The sequence below is a fragment of the Branchiostoma floridae genome, chromosome 15 (assembly GCF_000003815.2).
Source record: "Branchiostoma floridae strain S238N-H82 chromosome 15, Bfl_VNyyK, whole genome shotgun sequence".
Taxonomy (NCBI): Eukaryota; Metazoa; Chordata; class Leptocardii; order Amphioxiformes; family Branchiostomatidae; genus Branchiostoma; species Branchiostoma floridae.
The window spans coordinates 19,313,312-19,335,419 of record NC_049993.1 but is presented as its reverse complement, the minus strand read 5'-3'; the positions used below and the strand labels follow the sequence as shown (position 1 = coordinate 19,335,419).

Genomic DNA, 22,108 nt, shown 5'->3' with positions numbered 1-22,108 from the left:
GATAATAACTCACCCCCAGACAGACAGAACAGGACAGTCCTCGGTGTGACAGTGATAATAACTCACCCCCTGACAGACAGGACTGGGCAGTCCTCAGTGTGACAGTGATAATAACTCACCCCCTGACAGACAGGACAGGACAGTCCTCGGCCAGACAGTGTGACAGTGATAATAACTCACCCCCTGACAGACAGGACCGGACAGTCCTCGGCCAGACAGTGTGACAGTGATAATAAACTCACCCCCTGACAGACAGGACAGGACAGTCCTCAGTGTGACAGTGATAATAACTCACCCCCTGACAGACAGGACAGGACAGTCCTCGGTGTGACAGTGATAATAACTCACCCCCTGACAGACAGGACAGGACAGTCCTCAGTGTGACAGTGATAATAACTCACCCCCTGACAGACAGGACAGGACAGTCCTCGGTGTGACAGTGATAATAACTCACCCCCTGACAGACAGGACTGGACAGTCCTCAGTGTGACAGTGATAATAACTCACCCCCTGACAGACAGGACTGGACAGTCCTCGGCCAGACAGTGTGACAGTGATAATAACTCACCCCCTGACAGACAGGACAGGGCAGTCCTCAGTGTGACAGTGATAATAACTCACCCCTTGACAGACAGGACAGGACAGTCCTCAGTGTGACAGTGATAATAACTCACCCCCTGACAGACAGGACAGGGCAGTCCTCGGTGTGACAGTGATAATAACTCACCCCCTGACAGACAGGACAGGACAGTCCTCGGCCAGACGGTGTGACAGTGATAATAAACTCACCCCCTGACAGACAGGACTGGACAGTCCTCAGTGTGACAGTGATAATAACTCACCCCCTGACAGACAGGACAGGACAGTCCTCGGCCAGTCGGATGATCTCTGGGATAATCTGTTCCTGATCCAGCAGGCTCTGACCCCAGGGCGATGTCCCGATGTGACCCTGAAACAGGGAACAAGACTTATCTCTGTGCCCTAGTAGTTCTAATACCGGTATTTCAACATCTTGTCTTGCCTCCAATTCTTCCTGAATTGTTGTGTGATAATGGCAGCCGCTCCAGACCTGTATGATTTGGACTCTCCAATTGTAAGCTCCTCAGTCTGTGAACCACTAAAGACAACACTTAAAATTGCAAAAACTTGAGGCAGTTTTGATAAAACAGAATCATGTAAGAAAATGTATCTTTGTTAACATTGCCTTAAACAACACATGACTGTCACTGTACTGTATTACCCTACACAAAGCACAGATGGAGGCTAGTTAAATAGTACCACAATGAACTACATGTAAATGTAATTTACATACACTTAAATTGGAGTCTTAGCATGTACATGTATATGTAACTCTAATATGTAGGCCTAAAGCTGCCCAATGAACAGTCCTGTTTTGGTGATACGACCTCAGTAACATTTTACTATTCTATAGTTGTAGAGAAAAGGTAAGGTGCAGTTCACCTACCAGACACCAGAGGGCAGCCTTGAGCTCCAGCACCTGTTCGGGAGAGCTCAAGTCGTGGTAGCGGATTCTTTGGCAGAATTCTGAGACATGGTCCTGAAGAGCATACAGAAGTAAAGGTCATGATCTACTTTTAAATTGAAAAACAACAAGTGCATTAATCAGTGGATTTAAAACATTATTTGGTAATGAGCAATTTCTTGATGCTTTGCAATTTCCCTACGAATTGTGTTCCAAACACACCGGCTCACGCATATTTATTTATTTATTTGTTCAGCTGTTTACAAACAGCCAGGGCTGCCCAACTAGCCGTAGGCTATTGTCAAGGGCTAACCCTGTACATGTTCACACATGTTCGCACACGACGGGTTATACCACCCCTTACGGGGTGACACACCCGTCCGGGTGAATGATGTAGATCACCATGTGGCTGATACGAGACAGAGGTTCACCAGGCCTCCATCCGGGTGATTTGAAGTGAATCACCTACTCCCAACAGAAGGATTTGCACCAACGCACACCGCACCATCGCACGTGTGGGGGTTCTTTAACGTGCATGGGGTATGGCTCTCCCCATACACGGGACCTCCATTTAACGTCCTATCCGAGGGACGACTCATTTTTCACTTGAGTAAAGTGAGGAAAGTCGTGTAAAGTGCCTTTCCCAAGGGCACAAGACCGGCAACACGGCAGGCGGATTTGAACCGGCGACCTCTCGGTCACGGGCCGAATACACTACCACTGTGCTACGCGGCCCCACGCATATTTATCTTGATAAGTGTGTCTGGTTCTTTCACAAGCAGAGTATTGACACTCATGTCTGAAGCTACCTCATACAGTGGAACGCTGGCTTTACCTTACCATCCAAAATGACGAATGCGATCCCTGACAACATGTCTGAAATGGGGTCGACCCTTGGATCAAACCCCTGACATCTGATTCACAGAATTAGAGCCATGAAAAACATTAAGATCCATCCACTTCTGTGCACAGAAGAGACTACAGGTGTGTTACCTGTACCAGGTGAGCCTTACCTGTTTCTCCACCAGCTGTGCACCTGCCTTGTGCTGCACCAGCTCCCCGTACAAGTGAACAGGTACGTACAGACTACAGGCGTGTTACCTCAGGTGTGTTACCAGGTGAGCTTACCTGTTTCTCCACCAGCTGTGCACCTGCCTTGTGCTGCACCAACTCCCCATACAGGTGAACAAGTACGTACAGACTACAGGTGTGTTACCTGTACCAGGTGAGCTTACCTGTTTCTCCACCAGCTGTGCACCTGCCTTGTGCTGCACCAGCTCCCCGTACAGGTGAACAGGTACGTATACATCGTTCTTCATCATCCTGTATGGAGGAATCAGCAAAATTAGAGTAGAGTTTAATGCCATATCTTTGCGGAGAAAATGTATTTTTTTTTTTTACAGTTGTCATTGATTTCTTCCACTGAGAATGCTGTACAAAAAAATTGTCTTTCAATTCACAAAAAATTGTTTCTTTTTACACACAGTCTGCAAAGACATAGTCCTCTAAGATGGAAACAAATTGACAATGAAAGCTCTTCAAACTGCAGTCTCTTGAACCAGATATGGTGAAAACACATGCTCCTTAAGCTCCTCAACAGTTGTCCTAAGGCCACAACAATTTGAATTGTTGGTTCTCTAGGACTTTTAACAATCAGACATCATGAAAGCTAGGGGCCGGGAGAAAAACTTACATCTGACCCTGTTCCATCCCTGAAAGTGCACAGAGGAAAGATTTTCCATGTTGACATTCCAATCTTGCATCCTTTTCTAATCCGAGAACCAAGAAATTGAACTGGCGTGGCCCAAGACTTATTACAGAAGTCTCTACACTAAAGTAGTTCAACCCAGCGACTTACAGCAGTGGTCTGTGGTGCATGTTACTTACAGCAGTGGTCTGTGGTGCATGTTACTTACAGCAGTGGTCTGTGGTGCATGTTACTTACAGCAGTGGTCTGTGGTGCATGTTACTTACAGCAGTGGTCTGTGGTGCATGTTACTTACAGCAGTGGTCTGTGGTGCATGTTACTTACAGCAGTGGTCTGTGGTGCATGTTACTTACAGTAGTGGTCTGTGGTGCATGTTACTTACAGCAGTGGTCTGTGGTGCATGTTACTTACAGCAGTGGTCTGTGGTGCATGTTACTTACAGCAGTGGTCTGTGGTGCATGTTACTTACAGCAGTGGTCTGTGGTGCATGTGACTTACAGCAGTGGTCTGTGGCGCATGTTACTTACAGCAGTGGTCTGTGGTGCATGTTACTTACAGCAGTGGTCTGTGGTGCATGTTACTTACAGCAGCATGTTACTTACAGCAGTGGTCTGTGGTGCATGTTACTTACAGCAGTGGTCTGTGGCGCATGTTACTTACAGCAGTGGTCTGTGGTGCATGTTACTTACAGCAGTGGTCTGTGGTGCATGTTACTTACAGCAGTGGTCTGTGGTGCATGTTCCTCCGGTTGAAGTTGCTCCCGTCCTTTGGTTTCTGGTAGTTTGTCAGAGCTTCATTCAGCTCATCCTCCACCAGATGCACGTACTTCTTGTTGAAGGACTAAGAAACAAGCGGATTTCATGTCAAAGTCTCTATGGGTAAGACTCAAGTTCTTGTCACAACCAAAACATAAATTCAGTCAAACAACCTCAAATCTCTTAATTTACCTGTTATGATACAATGTTGAAAAACTAGGAAATAGAATTGACTAAACAAGACTCAGGTCTCAAAATACATGTGTTTTTTCAGCAATGGGTATAAAATGGGTTCAGTCTATCATGCCCTGTTCTATTTGAAGTTTTCTTCATTTTGTAAATGTTGTAACTTTATGATGTTACCCCAAGTTTATTGTGCAGTTAAACAAACACAACCAAAATCTGTACCACAAAGCCTTAAAAATTTACCCGGTCCTGTCAAGTTTTGATAATGTTGAGAAGTGCTGGAGGATACCTACCTTGTACCACTTGTCCAGCACGTTGGCCGTGTAGTTCACTTCTGACAGGAACGTGAACCCTTTACTGATGGACAGAAATCTGACAGGGAAGAAACAAGACCACACTGTCACATGTAATTCCAGTGTTAAGATAATGTAAATGATACGACTAAACAGTCATGTGAACTCTATTTTAAGACTTCTTTACAAACATTCATAACTTTCATTTGTCTCTGCCCCCAAGCAAAGAATTATCATCCTTTTTCCTTTTGCATATTTTCACCCAAAACAAACCACTACAAATCTGGACATTTCTCCAAATCAGTGAATCTTGCATACTACCATGCCATGCATGGTTACAGTTGAAAAAGCACACTGTCAGTTTCCTATAGATCTGCACCTTCTACCCATTACTCCAATAGATTTGGGCTCTGAGAAAACTTGAGTGAGTTTTGAAAGTTCAGGCTACAATTGGGTGTCGATTGGACTTCAGGTTAATACTCAATAATAATAATAAATACTCAATACTCGAAATGAATAAGTCCTTTTGATGAGCAGGATGGGGTGAGAAGACAACATGATTTGTAAATACAGAGTTTGTGTGATAGCTGGCGCTACAGAAGTCCCTCAGACTTACCTGATGAGCAGCATGGCCCCCTTGTCTCCCAGGTGCAGCAGAGATGGTCTCATGTCCACTAAAGCATGCAGGTTTGCCTGGAGGGAGGGGGAAACAACTCATGGGTCAAATCTTCAAAGCAAGGAACAAGGACATTGATCTCACAAACCTAGGGCAGGGTTTAACAAGTTTTCTAAAATTCACTTGTCCTATCGGGAAGTACATGCAAAATTTACTTGCCCGAACAAGCTTTCTGCTTGCCCAAAAATTTAACTAACATTTTTCCATATGTATTTTCACGTGCAGCAATGGAATTCTTTTATTATTGGCTCTATTTTTCTGTGTTGACCAATACTTGATGCGGTAACTGTGATCGGCAACAAGTATATCAAAATCTCATGGAAAAATCTTACTTGCCCGATCGGACAAGTGAGGAAGGACATTCACTTGCCCGATGGACATTTTCACTTGCCCAGAACAATCGGGCTAGTGGATTTGTCCAACCCTGCTAGGGGGAGTAATGCCAATTGATTGTACAAGTGTTAAACAGACAAAAGTCTCCCAGTATTTCAGGTAAAAAAAAAAATCTATTACTAGTACAGACTATATTAAAGAAAAAGGTTTTAATTTAGCAGATTTAGGCTCTGAGAAACTGAGGAATAAGCAAACAAATAAAAATGAACCCTTCCTTCATTTCTGTCTGTTCTGTGTTATGAAATAAATCATTAACATGTGACTTAACGAGTAGACTGCCTTAATTGCCACAAGAAAAGTCAGCCAAACGAGCACAATAGCAAGGTCCATGGGTATTTGCTATGGATACGCTGAACAAGCCAACAGAGCCTTGACTTTATGTGGATCAACAAATAGCTAAACTCCTGTGGTCATCCATGTACATATTGTACATTTTCATTAATGAACTGTTGATCTACCAACTTTCAGCATTATGTTTAAAGCAATCCTAGCAAGAACAAACAAACAAAACAAACCAACAACAAACCTCTTCTTCGCAGGCCTCGTCCAGAATGTCGATGGCTTCCATGGCGACGACCTTGCTCTTGTCGTACAGCTGCGTGACCAGGAACTCCACTCCCCATTGGTTGAAGAACGGAACGCGAGCCCGCAGAAGGACACGCAGGAAACTTGTGGCGTACAAACGACTCGACTGGGGATGAAAGGAAGAGCAAAAATAAATCTATCATAGTTTGAAACTGCATGATCATGTAGTCATTATCTAAGTCTTACAATGATAACTAAAGGGTATAGATCTCAATATCAAAGTATTGCAGTTACAACCAAGACTTTAAAGTTAAAAAGTTTGCTCTTAATCTGTAGGTGTTGTGAGTTACTTTTTACAAGGCAACTCTTGCCAGTTCATCCTTGTTGTAGTCCATACAGGGTTAGAGGGTAAAGGTTAAGGGTTATAGGTTAGGGATTACTGTTCCTACCTCTGCTGATGCTGTGAGAGCCTTGGACAGCACAACTCTGGCCAGCCCGTCCTTGCTGTAGTCCAGACAGGGTTAGGGGGTAAAGGTTATAGGTTAGGGATTGCTGTACCTACCTCTGCTGGTGCTGTGAGAGCCTTGGACAGCACAACTCTGGCCAGCCCGTCCTTGCTGTAGTCCAGACAGGGTTAGAGGGTAAAGGTTAAGGGTTATAGGTTAGGGATTACTGTTCCTACCTCTGCTGATGCTGTGAGAGCCTTGGACAGCACAACTCTGGCCAGCCCGTGCTTGCTGTAGTCCAGACAGGGTTAGGGGGTAAAGGTTATAGGTTAGGGATTGCTGTACCTACCTCTGCTGGTGCTGTGAGAGCCTTGGACAGCACAACTCTGGCCAGCCCGTCCTTGCTGTAGTCCAGACAGGGTTAGAGGGTAAAGGTTAAGGGTTAGAGGTTAGGGGTAGGACAGCACAACTCTGGCCAGCCCATCCTTGCTGTAGTCCAGACAGGGTTAGGGGGTAAAGGTTAGAGGTCAGGGATTGCTATACCCACCTCAGCTGGTGCTGTGAGAGCCTTGGACAGCACAACTCTGGCCAGCCCGTCCTTTCTGTAGTCCAGACAGGGTCAGAGGGTAAAGGTTAAGGGTTAGAGGTTAGGGATTGCTGTTCCTACCTCTGCTGGTGCTGTGAGAGCCTTGGACAGCACAACTCTGGCCAGCCCGTCCTTGCTGTAGTCCAGACAGGGTTAGAGGGTAAAGGTTAAGGGTGAGAGGTTAGGGATTGCTGTTCCTACCTCTGCTGGTGCTGTGAGAGCCTTGGACAGCACAACTCTGGCCAGCCCGTCCTTGCTGTAGTCCAGACAGGGTTAGAGGGTAAAGGTTAAGGGTGAGAGGTTAGGGATTGCTGTTCCTACCTCTGCTGGTGCTGTGAGAGCCTTGGACAGCACAACTCTGGCCAGCCCGTCCTTGCTGTAGTCCAGACAGGCGATGATCAGCTTCCTCAGGAGATCACAGCCCTTCAACCCACAGATCGACATGAAACTGGAAAAGAATCAAAGAGCTTTCATTAATACAATAACTTAGTAGCTGGTACATGTACTTGAATCAAGTAGCTGGTACTGTAAGCCCTCATAGCGCACAACTGAGAAAAGGTTGAAGCTTCTGTTAAAAATTTAAAAAACAACAACAACTTCATTTTGAATCTGTTTTGAGTGGATGTTATTGTATCTGTTTATGTATTTGTATATATTGTACACCTTCTTAATTGCATGAGACCTGGAGGATTAGCTCAATCTGAGCCACAGGGCATCTCAATAAACTCAACCAAGCTTTCTTCACTTGTATGTACAGGGTTGGACAAGTTCACTAGCCCTATTGTCCCGGGCAAGTGAAAGTGCTGTTCAGGCAAGTGCATGACCTACACCACTTGCCCGATCGGGCAAGTAAGATTTTTCCATTGATTGAGTGTAATTTTGATATACTTGTTACTTTTTACTGTCATGACATCAAGCAACGGTCAACAGAGAATTCCATTGCTGGAAGTGAAAATGTATATACTAGTATTAGTTGTAACAATGACATTTTAATTTTGGGTAAGTGAAAAATTGGTTTGGGCAAGTAAAATCTTTATGTGCTTGCCTGAATTTTATAAAACTTGTCCAACCCTGATGTAGAACAGAGGATTATTTCCATGCTGGTATCAGTGACAACAAATTACGTTTAGATTGGAATCCTAAACAGATGGAAAGTGAACAAGAAAAATGCCCCCCACCATTGGTAGACTCCGGATGCTTCCAGCACTTTCTCGCCAGCCTGCAGCCGAGACAATCGACCAATCAGGAGGAAGAAGTCCTGACAGACACTCGTCTGGAGACTCTGGTCGCTGAACAGCCCGTCATCCTTCCCATCATACACCTGGGTAGGACAAACATGGTTTAGAATATGGTCTTCAGGCAAAGAAGTCATTAATACATTAGGATACACATTTTACAAGTTACAAAATCACTTTATCATTTGATTGAAACTGCTTGTGATACCAAATTTGGAAGAAAGCAACCAAATCTAACATACGTTGGCAAAAAGTATTCAAACAACAGTTACCAAAATTTGGGTCTAAATCTTTATTTACAAAATGTGGTCACTAATTCTATAAGGAAAAATTAGTTCTTTCAATTTCAATAATCCTATTATAATAGACAAATGCGCAAAATATTCTAGGCCCAGTTGATAAGAATAACTATTGACAGATGCTGTTGCCACAGTGCTACAGTTGCCATTATAGTGGCAGTAACCATGGCGCTGTTGCCATGGTGACAGCAGCCACACCCTTACCTCACACAGACACTCCACCACCTCCCGGATCACCTCCTCCACAAACCTGTGACCTTCCTGAAGGGCAAACGGTAAATAAAAGGATTAAATTTCATAGGAATTATTCGATGAAAGTATAATTCTAGTATGTTATTGCTAATAGACTACCAAAAAACAGGACAAGAACAGGTCATTTAAGAGACAGAAACAAGGAGTGGTATTTTACTATGCAAAGAAGCAAGCCAGTGACACACTTTCAGTGCGAAAAAGTCTTTCAAAGTTACTGCTTAGCAAGAACTTGCTACAGCTACCTTTGGAGGACAAGAATAAGTAATTTAAAGCACAAAAACAAGTCAATAACAGGATGCCCGCACCTCCTGACACTCCAGTAGGAACTCCATGAGTGACACACTTTAAGTGGGATAAAGTCTTTCAAAACTACCATATAGTAATACTACACCTTAAATTACAGGACGTGTGAATACAACTAACTTTAGGAGGACAAGAATACGTCATTTAAAGCACAAAAACAAGTCGATAACAGTATGTCCCCACCTCCTGACAGTCCAGTAGGAACTCCATGAGCTGGCAGCCGACGATGGTGAGTTTTCTGGGCTCCACCAGGCTGGAGTCCAGCTTCAGGCCGGAGTACAGGAGGTTCTTGGGTCGGTAGAAAAACACCAGTCTTCTCACAAACCTGGGGTACAAAAGTAAAAAAATCAGTCAGAAACAGGTCAAATGCAAGTTTGCTGTGGTATAACAAGTCTACAAAAGTGCAGCCAGGAGAACAGCAGGTTCTTAGGTTTGGTAGAAAAACACCAGTCTTCTCACAAACCTGGGGTAGAAAAGTAAAAAAAAATCAGTCAGAAACAGGTTAGATACAGTTCTGTGGTAGCAAAATGTCTACAGCAGCCAGCTCACAAACCTGTGGGGAAAAAGGAAACATTAGTCTATTCTGGTATCCAAAAAAAATAAAAAATCCAAAACAAGTACAGGCCTGGGTACAGGAGGTTCTTAGGTCGGTAGAAAAACACCAGTCTTCTCACAAACCCGTGAGGTGGACAGTGATGGCAACAAATGTTTAAGGGCTTCAAACAGAAGAAAATAAGGTGTTTTTACAGTACAGCAGGTTCTTAGGTCGGTAGAAAAACACCAGTCTTCTCACAAACCTGGGAACAGGAGAGTGATGGCAACAAATGTTTAGGTTTCAAACTACACAAGAAAAATGTTTTTACAGTACAGCAGGTTCTTAGGTTGGTAGAAAAAAATCTTCTCACAAACCTGATGCAGAAAAGTAAAAATAAGTAAGAAACAGGTCAAATACAAGTCTTCTAATTGTTTCAACTTCTAATAATTACAAACAAGGAAAACACTGGAAACATCTTTTATTAACACTGTGATGTTTTCATTAACAATTTGTGCTGGTGATAACAGTGGGTAAACGTAACTTCGACTGGTGCAAGTTAGGTCAAAACTAACTTGCACAGCTCCAATTTTACCTGCACAAACTTGCATATGCACTTGGTATTTCGAGCCCTGCACTGACATGAGACAAAAACATAAATTTCATCAAAGACTTACCTGGCATTTGCAGCATCGTCCAGCCATCTTGGTCCTCCAACCGACAACTGGAACAATACAAACAGGTTTATACACTGGCAAATCTTATGGTCTACAACATTGCATTTACTAATAGTCCCTTGTCATTTTTTTTAGTATTAAACATGACACCCTTTTGCCATTTCTATCAAGTTGAAAGAACTTCATTTGTAGTTTACGATAGTTTAATTGTTAAAAAACCTGGAAGCCTAAATACAACCAGGTTTGATGAACTTTTGGGAGTTTGTCTCTTTTGGAGGCCATCTTCGTAAGAGTACACCAGCCGACACTCGACAGAGACAGGGCCAATACCGCTTGCCTGGCCAACTACGATTCTTTACTGGTGTCATGTGTCCCTAGGTCACGTGCTCATAGTAATTGATTCACCACTCTTGAAGAGGGTGTGCGAGGTAATCTTTGAGGTAAGCAACTTGCTTGTGTTGAACAAAAGTGACAAACTCCAAAGTGGATCATACCAAGTTGAACACATTTCATGCTAAGAGGTTTGAGAAACCTTCAGTTGGTTACCATGGCAATTTGTCGTTACCATGACAACAGTGTTTACCTTGAGCACCACGGCGATGAGGTCCCAGTCCCAGCTGAGGTTCTCCTTGGTGATCAGCACCTGAGTGTCCTTCATCGCCTGCTGAAGGGTCTCGTCTGTGTCCTGCAAAATAAAGAAAAAAATTCATAAGCTAAAAAGCTCAAACCTGAAAAGAAAAATAAATGAGAGATATTACATCCGTATGAAAAAAATGGACAAAAAACGCTAAACAATTAACAGGGAATTTTTTCAATTTTTTTCAATGGTAGGAAAAATTAAAATTTCAAACAATGCCAACAAAACCTTTTCAAACCCATTTTTTCTTGTTCTTTTATAATTGTGCTATAAAAAAAGCGATTGTCATAATCTGATACTTCAAACTGCTGTGAATTTACACAGTAACACATGTCTCTTACCTTGTTGAGATACTGTGCCAGTTTCTCGCGGCTGACCTGCGCCATGCGGGAGCTGCTGTGAGCCGGCAGGCGGTGGCCGTGGCGCATCAGCTGGTCCAGGTACAGACTGTGGGGAACCGGGCCACGCTTTTTCAGCTCATGTAGGCGGTTCAGACACATCACCGCTGTACTCGCTCGTCTGCAGAAACAACACTCATGTTCAGTGCACTGAAAAAAGCTAATAGTGCATAGATGCTATAAACGGGTACTACTCTACTTTTCTTCATCTTATGCACATCAAATGAATCTGCCAGGTTTAGAGGTTAAGGGTAAGAGGGGAAAGGTGAAAGGTTAGCCAGACTTACTGTCTCTCCTGTGCTGACATGTTGAAGGAAGATGGCAGGTTGGTTTAAAGGTTAAGGGTGAGAGGTTAAGGGTTAAAGGTTAGCCAGACTTACTGTCTCTCCTGTGCTGACACATCGAAGGAAGCAGCCAGGTTGACCAGCGAGGGCAGGCAGTGGGAATGTTGGCCACACTCGTGTGGAAGGAGTCGGTTGGCCTGGAAACACACAAACAAACAAATATCAGTTGGCATGGCAACAAGAAAACAAAACAATCTCTGAGGTCTAAGAACCAGTAGAGTGGTTAGATTTCAGCCTACTACCTGAACCACAGTGAAGTACATGCTGCCATAACCTATTACTCTATGTTACGAGTTAGATATTGTACAGGTGTTGTATTCTAGCCTTTAGACAATTCACTTCTACTGCAAACAAGTAAATGGGTACTTAGTACTTTTCTTCGAGATCAAAATTGAAAACTAAACCTGAGACCATGCACTGCTTTAAATGTTGAAAGGTACCAGTTATTTTCAAAGTTTGAGGTACAAAAATTAATGTATAAAACCTCACCATATGCAGCAGCTCTCCCAGCAGAACAGTCGCTCTTACAGAGTTGTGGTTGTCGCTGGATCGGATCACTTCCACCAGACTCTGCAACAGACAGGTAAGAAAGTTACACACACACTTTACATTACAAAACTGCCACAACATAAATGGGCTACACAAAATTTGAAACACCTACAGTTTGCCCTTAGAAACGACCTTTGGCAGCCCTGATTGTCATCATCTTTGGTCGACGTGCTCAACACACGACGGGGTTATACCACCCCTTACAGGGTGACATACCCTTTCGCTGGCTAATTACAAGACAGGGATGGGCCAGGTCTCCCATCCAGGTGAATTATTTAAATCACCCTATGGCTTATACAGGATGGACGTATGTTAGGCTTCCATCCGGGTGAATCATTAACTCCAGACAGAATTGTTTGCACCATTGCCCACCGGGGCATGCCCCTACTAGTACTCTTTCCTTAATGTGTGGTGAGTTATTAAACATGCCCTATTGTAATCTAGGCTGAAACAAAAGAATAAGGAAAAGAAAAGGAGTCGAAGGTTCTTGTCTGTGTCCTGAAAAGGGTGACATACCCTTTCACTGGCTGATAGAAGAGGGGATGCACCAGGTCTCCCGTCCGGGTGAATGATGTAAATTACATATGGCTGATATAGGATGGAGGTTCACCAGACCTCCATTCGGGTGATTTGAAGTGAATCACCAACTCCAGACAGAAGGATTTGCACCTTTGCACACCTGCGCATGCCCATACTCTTTTTTGAAAGGTGTAGTGGGTTCTATAATGCGCCTCTAAGCTGAAACAAAAGAAAAATGAAAGGAAATAAAAGAGTTGAAGACTGAACACTTACCTCCAGGAGCCCAGCGTTAAGGAAGGCTGACAACACCAGACCCAGGTAGTTCTCTATTAGGTTGGTTCTGAAAAAAATGAATTAAAAGTTGCAATATTGTCCATTCCATTAATGTGTGTTGCTGATGGACAGCCACTCATACTTGAGTATGGCAAATCTATACTAGTACTGGTGTTGATAATTTCACAGCGACTAATCTATTTGTAGTGTTCTTGTATATTTTCACCATGGACACACACACACACACACAATTGCATACATTCATTCACATTCAAACAATCCTTTGTCATTACTGTTGTTTTGTCGATCCTTAAATTTCAATCTTCAAGAATTCCTCACAGCCCTACCTTGAAGACATTCTGCTAGGTAGGATAGACTTTGCCTCCTCCACAACAAACCCTTGAGAAAGTTGCCACGTGTCTTGGAATGTTGAAGGGTCTGTGGAAGAAACGCACTTACTTTCACTGACCATAAGAGCAGCGGAAAACATCTTTGGTTGCCAGACTAGAAAACAATCACAAGTTTGTAACAATGCGATTGTATGTAGTTTGTGATATCTTATAAACATCTCTTTCAACATATGGGTGACACAGTGGGCCTATCAAGTTATACATTCCGATTGTCATAGATTTGGACATAAGGATGTACATTGTGACATTGAATGGCAGAAGCCTTCATGCCACATCATCCGTGAAAGATTAGGGGAGCAAGGATGGAGATCTGCACTCTCTGCTTGCCTGGTCGTAACTGAGCTGGACAGAGCTTACTCAGTTATAACCAGATACAGATGTGGGGTGGCCCTGTCATAGGATCACCTTAAGAACAGTATTCTTGATATTCCTGTTATTTTAGCTAAGGCCAAAATGGGGTAGCAGCCCTCATAACCCCTTCGCCTATTGGGTCAGTTAATCCTCACTCATAGTGACCAATTGAGCTGGTCTCAATCATGATGTTTCTGACATAGGGCGAAGAGTTGCTGTTACAGTTCCAATCATGTAACCCGTAACCTTGAGTGGCCTTTAGGTCTTGTTACGTGGTGACCATTAAGTAAAAAAAAAGGCATATTGCGACATCCAAATGTGCTCTTAATACAAGTCTTTGCTTCGGTTACCTGAACTCTTCAGTGCAACGGTGAAGTCTTCAGTCCAGCTGGGGATGGGTAATCTGAAGATGTCGAACAAGATGTCCATAATTCCTTTCTGTAAGGAAATGGGGGAAACATCAAGAAAATAGTTCTTTAAAAGGAAACATATCTATCCTTGGTGTTGAACACCATTTACACACAAGTAAATGCATCTGCAGGGTTAGACAAGTCCACCAGCCCTACTGTTCCGGGCATGTGAAAGTGCTGATCGGGCAAGTGCATGTCATATCTTGTCCGATCGGGCAAGTAAGATTTTTCCATGAGTGAGATTTTGATATATTTGTTACTTTTCACTGTCACGGCATCAAGCATTGCTCAAAAATGAAAAATGGAGCCAATCATACATGTAAAACTACTACTAAAAGAATTGCATTGCTAGAATTGAAAATTTTATTTTAATTTCGGGCAAGTGAAAAGTTGGTTTGGGCAAGTAAATTTTCTATGTACTTGCCCAATAGGACAAGTGAATTTTAGAAAACTTGTCCAACCCTGATCTGTCCTTGGTGCTGAACATAATTCATGCACAACAGTCTCCAGGTAATACTGCCTGTCCCTGGTGCTGAACACCATCAGCAAACAGGTAAACACACCTGTCCCTGGTGCTGAACACCATCCACACACAGGTAAACACACCTGTCCCTGGTGCTGAACACCATCCACACACAGGTAAACACATCTGTCCCTGGTGCTGAACACCATCCACACACAAGTAAACACACATTTCCCTGGTGCTGAACACCATCCACACACAGGCAAACACACCTGTCCCTGGTGCTGAACACCATCCACACACAAGTAAACACACCTGTCCGTGGTGCTGAACACCATCCACACACAGGTAAACACACCTGTCCCTAGTGCTGAACACCATCCACACACAGGTAAACACACCTGTCCCTGGTGCTGAACACCATCCACACAGGTAAACACAACTGTCGCTAGTGCTGAACACCATCCACACTTTGGTAAACACACCTGTCTCTGGTGCTGAACACCATACACACACAAACAAACGCACCTATCCCTGGTGCTGAACACCATCCACACACAGGTAAACACACCTGTCCCTGGTGCTGAACGCCATCCACACACAGGTAAATGCACCTGTCCTTGGTGCTGAACACTATCCACACATAGGTAAACACACCTGTTCTTGGTGCTGAACACCATCCACACACACAGGTAAAAACACCTGTCCTTGGTGATGAGCACCATCCACACACAGGTAAACACACCTGTCCTTGGTGCTGAACATCATTCACAGACAAAAACACACCTGTCCCTGGTGCTGAACAACATCCACACACACAAAGGTAAAGGCACCTGTCCTTGGTGCTGAACATCATCCACAACACCCAAACATACCTGTCCCTGGTACTGATCACCATCCACACACAGGTAAACATACCTGTCCTTGGTGCTGAACACTATCTACACACAGGTAAACACACCTGTCTCTGGTGCTTAACACCATTCACACACACACATACATAATAATATAAGAATGGAAAGTCCTCTCCTTACTCTAACTTCGTTGTTGGGGATACACAGCACCCCCAGAAGAGACTCTACTCCGCTGCCATCTGGTTTGCATAAAACCACCACACCTGAAATATACAGCAGTCAACTCTTCAGATTTATACAAGTTTTGTGTTTGCACATTTATCAATTTCAATGGAATGTGGTGAACGCTGGTTCACCTTTATCCTTGAGGTAACCTAAATCCATAGTTTAAAAAAATAGTGTATTAGGGATATCAAGTTGACGAAAGTTTGATTTCCAAATTACAATATTCTCAAAATATTTTTAAAACATTGCATCGTCTTTAGACTTGAAAACCTTAAAATAATACTTTTTTACAACAAAAGATATAGGTTACCCTGCAGATACAGGTGAACTAGCATTACTAGAATGTAGGTTTAAGAAGCATATCTACTTTGGAATCACACAGGTCTGTCATCAAACATTTTGGAGATGACAGTACTTGCTAATTATTTTAGATTACTAAAATTAGGGAAAATAGAAAGACAGGCGTCTCACCTGGCCATGATCGAAAGATTGTCGCGATGGCCATCTTGCTAGACAATAGTGTTGTTTCTCTGGCATCACTGAAAGGATTGAGACAAATCGTTTTAGATCATCATCATCATATCGTTCGTTTTAGATGTCAGTATCTAACACAGCAAAATATTCTCCTGCAACCCACACTAGATTATCTACATTTATCACAAACATACTGCGAACTAACAATACTTCCCTTTTCGAAATTGATATCGAAAAATCTATGTTAAAACATCTGAATAAAGGACAGAAGAAGGTATGAGTCAGTCTGGAAACCAGAGATACAAAGGTTTGTTGTACTTACTTGATATGGCTGTCTGGCGTGTCTGCGTTGTGTCTGTAGTGGAAGTCTGTGAAGGGGGCCAACATTTGCTGCAGGGGGAGAAAACACAACATACTGAAGGGCTAAAACCATGCAATTTTGTACAAGAAGTTTCCAACAATATACCAACCTGATGAGACTATTACCATTAAAGAAATAAGGACTATTAACAGAATAATTATACATAGTAAGATACTTGCTATGTTATTCCCAAATCTACAGTGATCAAAAGTTTGACAAAGTTGATGCTCAAAACCACAGACAGAACATTTGGTCTGATCTTGGTTGTGATATAAAACAAACCTACAATTAAATATTATCTGATCTTCGGTTGGTGGAATTTAGAAACTAACCTGCAGCATTTGGTTTGTGATTGATTAGTAGACTGAGGAACTAACTTAATTCAACAGTATCTGATCTGTGATTGGTTGGTGGGGCTTAGGAACTAACCTGAAGTTCAATAGCACCTAATCTGTGATTGGTTGATGAAGCTAAGAAACTGACCTGCAGTTCGATGGCGCGTACGTAACATCTCGTCTGTGGTTGGTTGATGAGGTGCAGCACAGTTGCCATGAGCGACTCGTTGATGCGCGCCAGGTGACAGTCCAGGATGTGGTTCAGGATCGTGCCGACACCTCCGCAGCGAGACACCACCAGCGGGTTGTGGATCGCTGGGAGGGGGGACAAAAAAGCAGACTTAAAGATGCTTTTTCTGGACCCAGAACCATGAAAGACCATCTCCTATCAGGATGTCAGTTGCTAAATTGACTCCTCACATTTTCCCAATACAGTATCATAAATAGATTAGACCCTGCAGGAGATCTATACCCGTCTGGCTACAAGAACAATGGCTTGGTATCATATCAGATTTGCATACTAGTATTAACTGACATCAAGTCCTGTCCACAAGTTTTTCAAGAAATCATTTTCAGACACAGAAAAAAGACCCAGGTAGTTGCTGCAAGGCCAATGCAGTACAGTTCAGGTGTTCACAATGTTTTCACAAAAAATCTCCTTGTTTGACTTGACTCTCAGCAAAGATCAGCCCCTGTCAAGTTTAAACTACTCGATTTAGATTATTTTTAATAATAAAATTGAAATTTAATTGAAATTTAATTAATTAAAGAGATAGTAAACGAGAGTAAAAGACGTCCGTACCCAGCTCACACAGCTCACACAGACTCTCCAGTGAAGAGGGTGAGTGGGTGAATGAGTAAATGAATAAATGAAAGATGAATGAATGAATGAGAGAGTGTAGAATGTCCATACCCAGCTCACACAGCACACACAGACTAGCACGGAGAAGACGGTCTCTCTCCTGCGATCCCTCGTTGCCGACGGCGACCAGCGTGTTGACCAGCGAGCAGGGAAATAACGACGGACTCACGTACACCATCTATGGGGAAAATATGAAACTCCGTAAAGTTGTTTTTTTTCAGGTTAAGCTTCAGTTTGAGTACGAAGAGAGGTTAGAATGCCTAGAAACCAGTAGAAACTAACTGAGTTTGTCAATTTCTTATTATAACATCAAAATGAAAAGGAGCCTAATCAAAATACATAATTCTAATTAAGAACCTACACTGTACAACATGAAATTTTTTGAGATAGCAGAAAAAAATTGCAATCATACATTGTAATTCTCAGGAGCATTATTAGCATACTGTAGAAAGTACAAAGATTAGATAGAAACTAAGAAAGTAGTACATAGACGTATATTTAGCTTTGATACCAAAGAGCAGAGTACTCTGAATAGAGACAACACATAATTCACCTTTCTGATGAGTCTGAGAGCCTGGACTCTCTCTCCGTCATTACTCTGGGCGATGTCTAAACATCTGGGGTAACAACAACAACAAGAGATAAACAACTGTTTACAACTGGACCCTCTCTCCGTCATTACTCTGGGCGATGTCTAAACATCTGGGGAAACAACAACAACAAGACATAAACAACTGTTTACAACTGGACTCTCTCTCCGTCATTACTCTGGGCGATGTCTAAACATCTGGGGAAAACAACAACAACAAGAGATAAACAACTGTTTACAACTGGACTCCATCATTAATTAGTCTGGGCAGCTGGAAAACAACAAGAAGAAGATATAAACAAGAGATACAATGTATATGTAAACAGCTGCTTCCACAGCCAGAAAAGAGACCATTATAATAAAGTTAAAATAGCTGTCACAACAGATTTCATGAGATACATTCAAGTTCCAGTCAATCTGTAAAGATGTAGGGTACATGTATTTCAAAATGTAAGTATGTGTACTACATTCTTGAACTAGTTTAACTGTAATATAGAACTTTCACGTCATGTGTACTGCATGTGTATGTTACAGAATAATAATGCCCAGTCTAAACCCAAGATTGGCCAGCCTTGAGTAGCACTGGCAGACATGTAACGCTAGTTCACCTTTATCCGCAGGGTAACCTATTGTCGCTGTTTTTAAAAACAGGCTATCTAGGAACATCAATTCGACGGACTGTTGTTTTAAATTCTTAATATTTTCAAAATATTGCAGTTACATGTATTTGCAAAATATTGCAACTTTCATAGTCTTAATGTTCCTAAATACACTGTTTTCAAATATAACGGATATAGGTTACCCCACGGATAAAGGTGAACTAGCGTTACATGATGGACCCCTACTTCAGACGTTCCCACCAATCCAATATCCTGGACTGAACAGGCTGTCTGCTACTGATATCCAGGTCAACAACAGGGCACACAGAAGGCAATTCTCAGTTTGTCATCAATGTCTGAAAATTTACAACTTTGGCTATACTTAAATTTTGTAATACTGTAAATGCATTTAATTTGCGGGGATTTAATTTCGTGGTAGCAGGAAAAGGACTGTTCGAGGTAGCACCATGCATTATAGTCTCTTACTGCCATGGAAAAATGTTTGCGGTGGTTTCAAGTTCGTGGTAAACTTGCAACGCGAAAACCGCGAACACAAAACCACCGCAAAACTTTCTGCATTTACAGTATACAGTATATTATACTGCTAATTTTTTGGGCATTTTATGTGAAATATCTTTTAAAGAGAAACATGGGCTAAAATAGTCAGATATTACATATCTTCAGTTCTAATCTATCCATGCCCAAAATATGGCATAGCAAGAAAAACAGGAACAGTTGCTCAGAATGAAAAAAAAAAATCATCACAAATAATATGAAGCAAGTCTTACTAACATGTGGGGACTTAATTTTGAGAATGTATCCACACAAAAAATACAGTTGGATGATAAATAATCCAGACCAACTGATCAAACTGGGTCAATTGTCCTGATGGCAATGTTACATTGATCTTATCTTGCCTGAATGATGGGGCAGTGCTTTTAGCTTAATCAGGTTTTATGTCAGGGTACCAAAAGTACTTAAAGTAAGAGGCACTGGGGTCACTGTGCAAAAGCACACAGACAGACAATCTACACTTACCAGCAGAGAAAAGTATTCAATATGAGTTTCCTTGTATTTACAATGATGAGAAAGTGAAAGTGATACCAATCCAGTTTACTTCACTGAAGAGTTTACATTTGTATTTCCACTGGTCGTGACAGAGAGGAGAGATGCTATGTACAGTATTTATATGTTCATTGTACAAGGGAAATTCCGCTACTTCACAAGCAGAATGGACAGTGGACCATGGCTTAATGCCCTTTCCATCCTTTTTAACTTTCAGTTTAAGTTTCCACATATTGACTTGTAAATGTAAACTATGAATTCAGTTAAAGCTTTTTAATTTTTATACAAACTCCTATTACAATTTAGACCAATTTAGACAAAGAGACAGAGTTCGTCTCGAAAGCTTCCCCAGGCTAATTGAACTTTAGTTGTGTGTATGTTGTTTAAATCTTTGTCAAAATTTAGACCATGACTTCCCAGACCAGTCTTTGCTAGAGATGAAAACCGCTGAACGGATCTGGTCTGGCCAAAGTGTCTGAACTCTGAACATTATGTGATCTCCAAATATGGACGTCTGAAGTTCTGATAAGGAAGTACCTGAAGACTCGTGAATCTTACCTGGCGATAAGGAAGTATCTGAAGACTCGTGAATCTTACCTGGCGATAAGGAAGTACCTTAAGACTCGTGAATCTTACCTGGCGATAAGGAAGTCCACCTTGAGCCGCAGCAGAAGTTCCATGGTTGCTGCATCTTTAAGGAAGTATCTGAAGACTCGCAGGCCCGCTGCTCGGATTTCTTTTCTTTCGCTGAGGAGGGCGACTCGCACGCTGGGTAGGAAAAGAAGAAATATATTAATGGCAGTTACAAGGAAATACTACTGGTATGAGCACTGTCATGTGCCTCCACAAAAAACATATAGTAACTCATATAAACAGACTACAGTTAATAGTTTGATATTTAGTCCAATTGATATCATGAGTCATTATAACAAATTCTTTTTTCACACCCAAGCGCAGGGTTGTAGCCAGCACCCATCCTTCTGTCCTTTGACGGAATTTTGCAGCAGGGGACAGAAAAAAAATTTGCCCATTCCGTCCTCTGTGACAGACCAAATCAGTATGTAAAGATGTAATAAAACTGTGTCCCTTGTGTAATTTTTCACTCAAACAGATGCTGTTGAACAGCTTAGTCTACCAGCAAAATTTACACCTCAAAATGCAGGAAACAGCTTGTCAAAGGGCCTAGATTTAAAAATTTTCCGGGGGAACATACCCCTGGATCCCCTTAGGAATACTATGCCAAAGCCATTCAAAATCGAGGGGACGGAAAATGATTTCTGGCTGGCTACAACCCTGGACTCATATAAACAGACTACAGTAGATAGTTTGATATTCAGTTCAATTGATGAGTCATTATAACAAAGTCCTTTTTACACAAACAAGTGTTTTACCCAGCTCAAGACAACTCGTAATTTGTATTCATAAGAATCCCACTCCTAGAAAAACTTGCATCAGCTAGAGAAAAGTAGAAAGTCTATGAATTGAAGAAGATGGACTGAAAGTTTCAAATTTCTCACCATTTGATGATTTCTTCACTAGTGAGGCCCCAGTCCACATCTTGGCCATAGTGACACAGAAGCTGTGAAAATAGCAAAATTATACAGCATGAATTCCTGGTGGTGATAATGATGCTGCCACTTGAACAAACGATTGCTGTCATTATCATCCTAAAGCCTTGCCACAACTCTGTTTAACTTGAAGTGCAACAGCACTGAGTCTCCATCCCCATACATGTATGTAACCTGACCTGAACCTGCAATTGTGTGCAGTTTCACTTTCACATTCAAGCTGTTCAAGTTTGATCACACATTACTCTTCACAGAAACTGTACCACTTTGGAAGAAAAATGAGTTGCTGAAATACATAACTGACATTCCCAAGTTTGATAGAAAAATAGAACAATTTGTTATAGCTATCTATCATAAAAAATTCTCTATATACTAATATAGCCTAGTAGTATATCATACATGTATTTATCACAATATGTTACCATTTGACTAATCAAGTTATACTTCTACTATTACAAAATTGACTCATGTCA

General features: G+C 42.1%; 1 protein-coding gene across 1 annotated transcript in view; it reads right to left on the bottom strand.

Moving 5' to 3' along the window:
• The window catches only part of LOC118431294 (rapamycin-insensitive companion of mTOR-like), a 34,467-nt gene that overhangs the window by 10,280 nt on the left and 2,079 nt on the right, over positions 1-22,108 (bottom strand). Inside the window, exons 4-30 of the mRNA XM_035842409.1 lie at positions 21,585-21,646; positions 20,704-20,835; positions 18,368-18,431; positions 17,866-17,992; positions 17,101-17,267; positions 16,579-16,646; positions 16,254-16,321; positions 15,738-15,820; positions 14,181-14,268; positions 13,417-13,507; positions 13,070-13,136; positions 12,218-12,298; positions 11,765-11,865; positions 11,328-11,505; positions 10,933-11,034; positions 10,350-10,396; positions 9,324-9,465; positions 8,790-8,846; positions 8,230-8,372; positions 7,373-7,499; positions 6,021-6,185; positions 5,042-5,118; positions 4,426-4,504; positions 3,910-4,031; positions 2,719-2,806; positions 1,466-1,558; positions 843-949 (exon numbers count right to left, since the gene is read on the bottom strand). Coding sequence (XP_035698302.1) covers positions 843-949; positions 1,466-1,558; positions 2,719-2,806; positions 3,910-4,031; positions 4,426-4,504; positions 5,042-5,118; positions 6,021-6,185; positions 7,373-7,499; positions 8,230-8,372; positions 8,790-8,846; positions 9,324-9,465; positions 10,350-10,396; positions 10,933-11,034; positions 11,328-11,505; positions 11,765-11,865; positions 12,218-12,298; positions 13,070-13,136; positions 13,417-13,507; positions 14,181-14,268; positions 15,738-15,820; positions 16,254-16,321; positions 16,579-16,646; positions 17,101-17,267; positions 17,866-17,992; positions 18,368-18,431; positions 20,704-20,835; positions 21,585-21,646 — 2,726 coding nt within the window. The remainder of the gene's footprint in view (positions 1-842; positions 950-1,465; positions 1,559-2,718; positions 2,807-3,909; positions 4,032-4,425; positions 4,505-5,041; positions 5,119-6,020; positions 6,186-7,372; positions 7,500-8,229; positions 8,373-8,789; positions 8,847-9,323; positions 9,466-10,349; positions 10,397-10,932; positions 11,035-11,327; positions 11,506-11,764; positions 11,866-12,217; positions 12,299-13,069; positions 13,137-13,416; positions 13,508-14,180; positions 14,269-15,737; positions 15,821-16,253; positions 16,322-16,578; positions 16,647-17,100; positions 17,268-17,865; positions 17,993-18,367; positions 18,432-20,703; positions 20,836-21,584; positions 21,647-22,108) is intronic.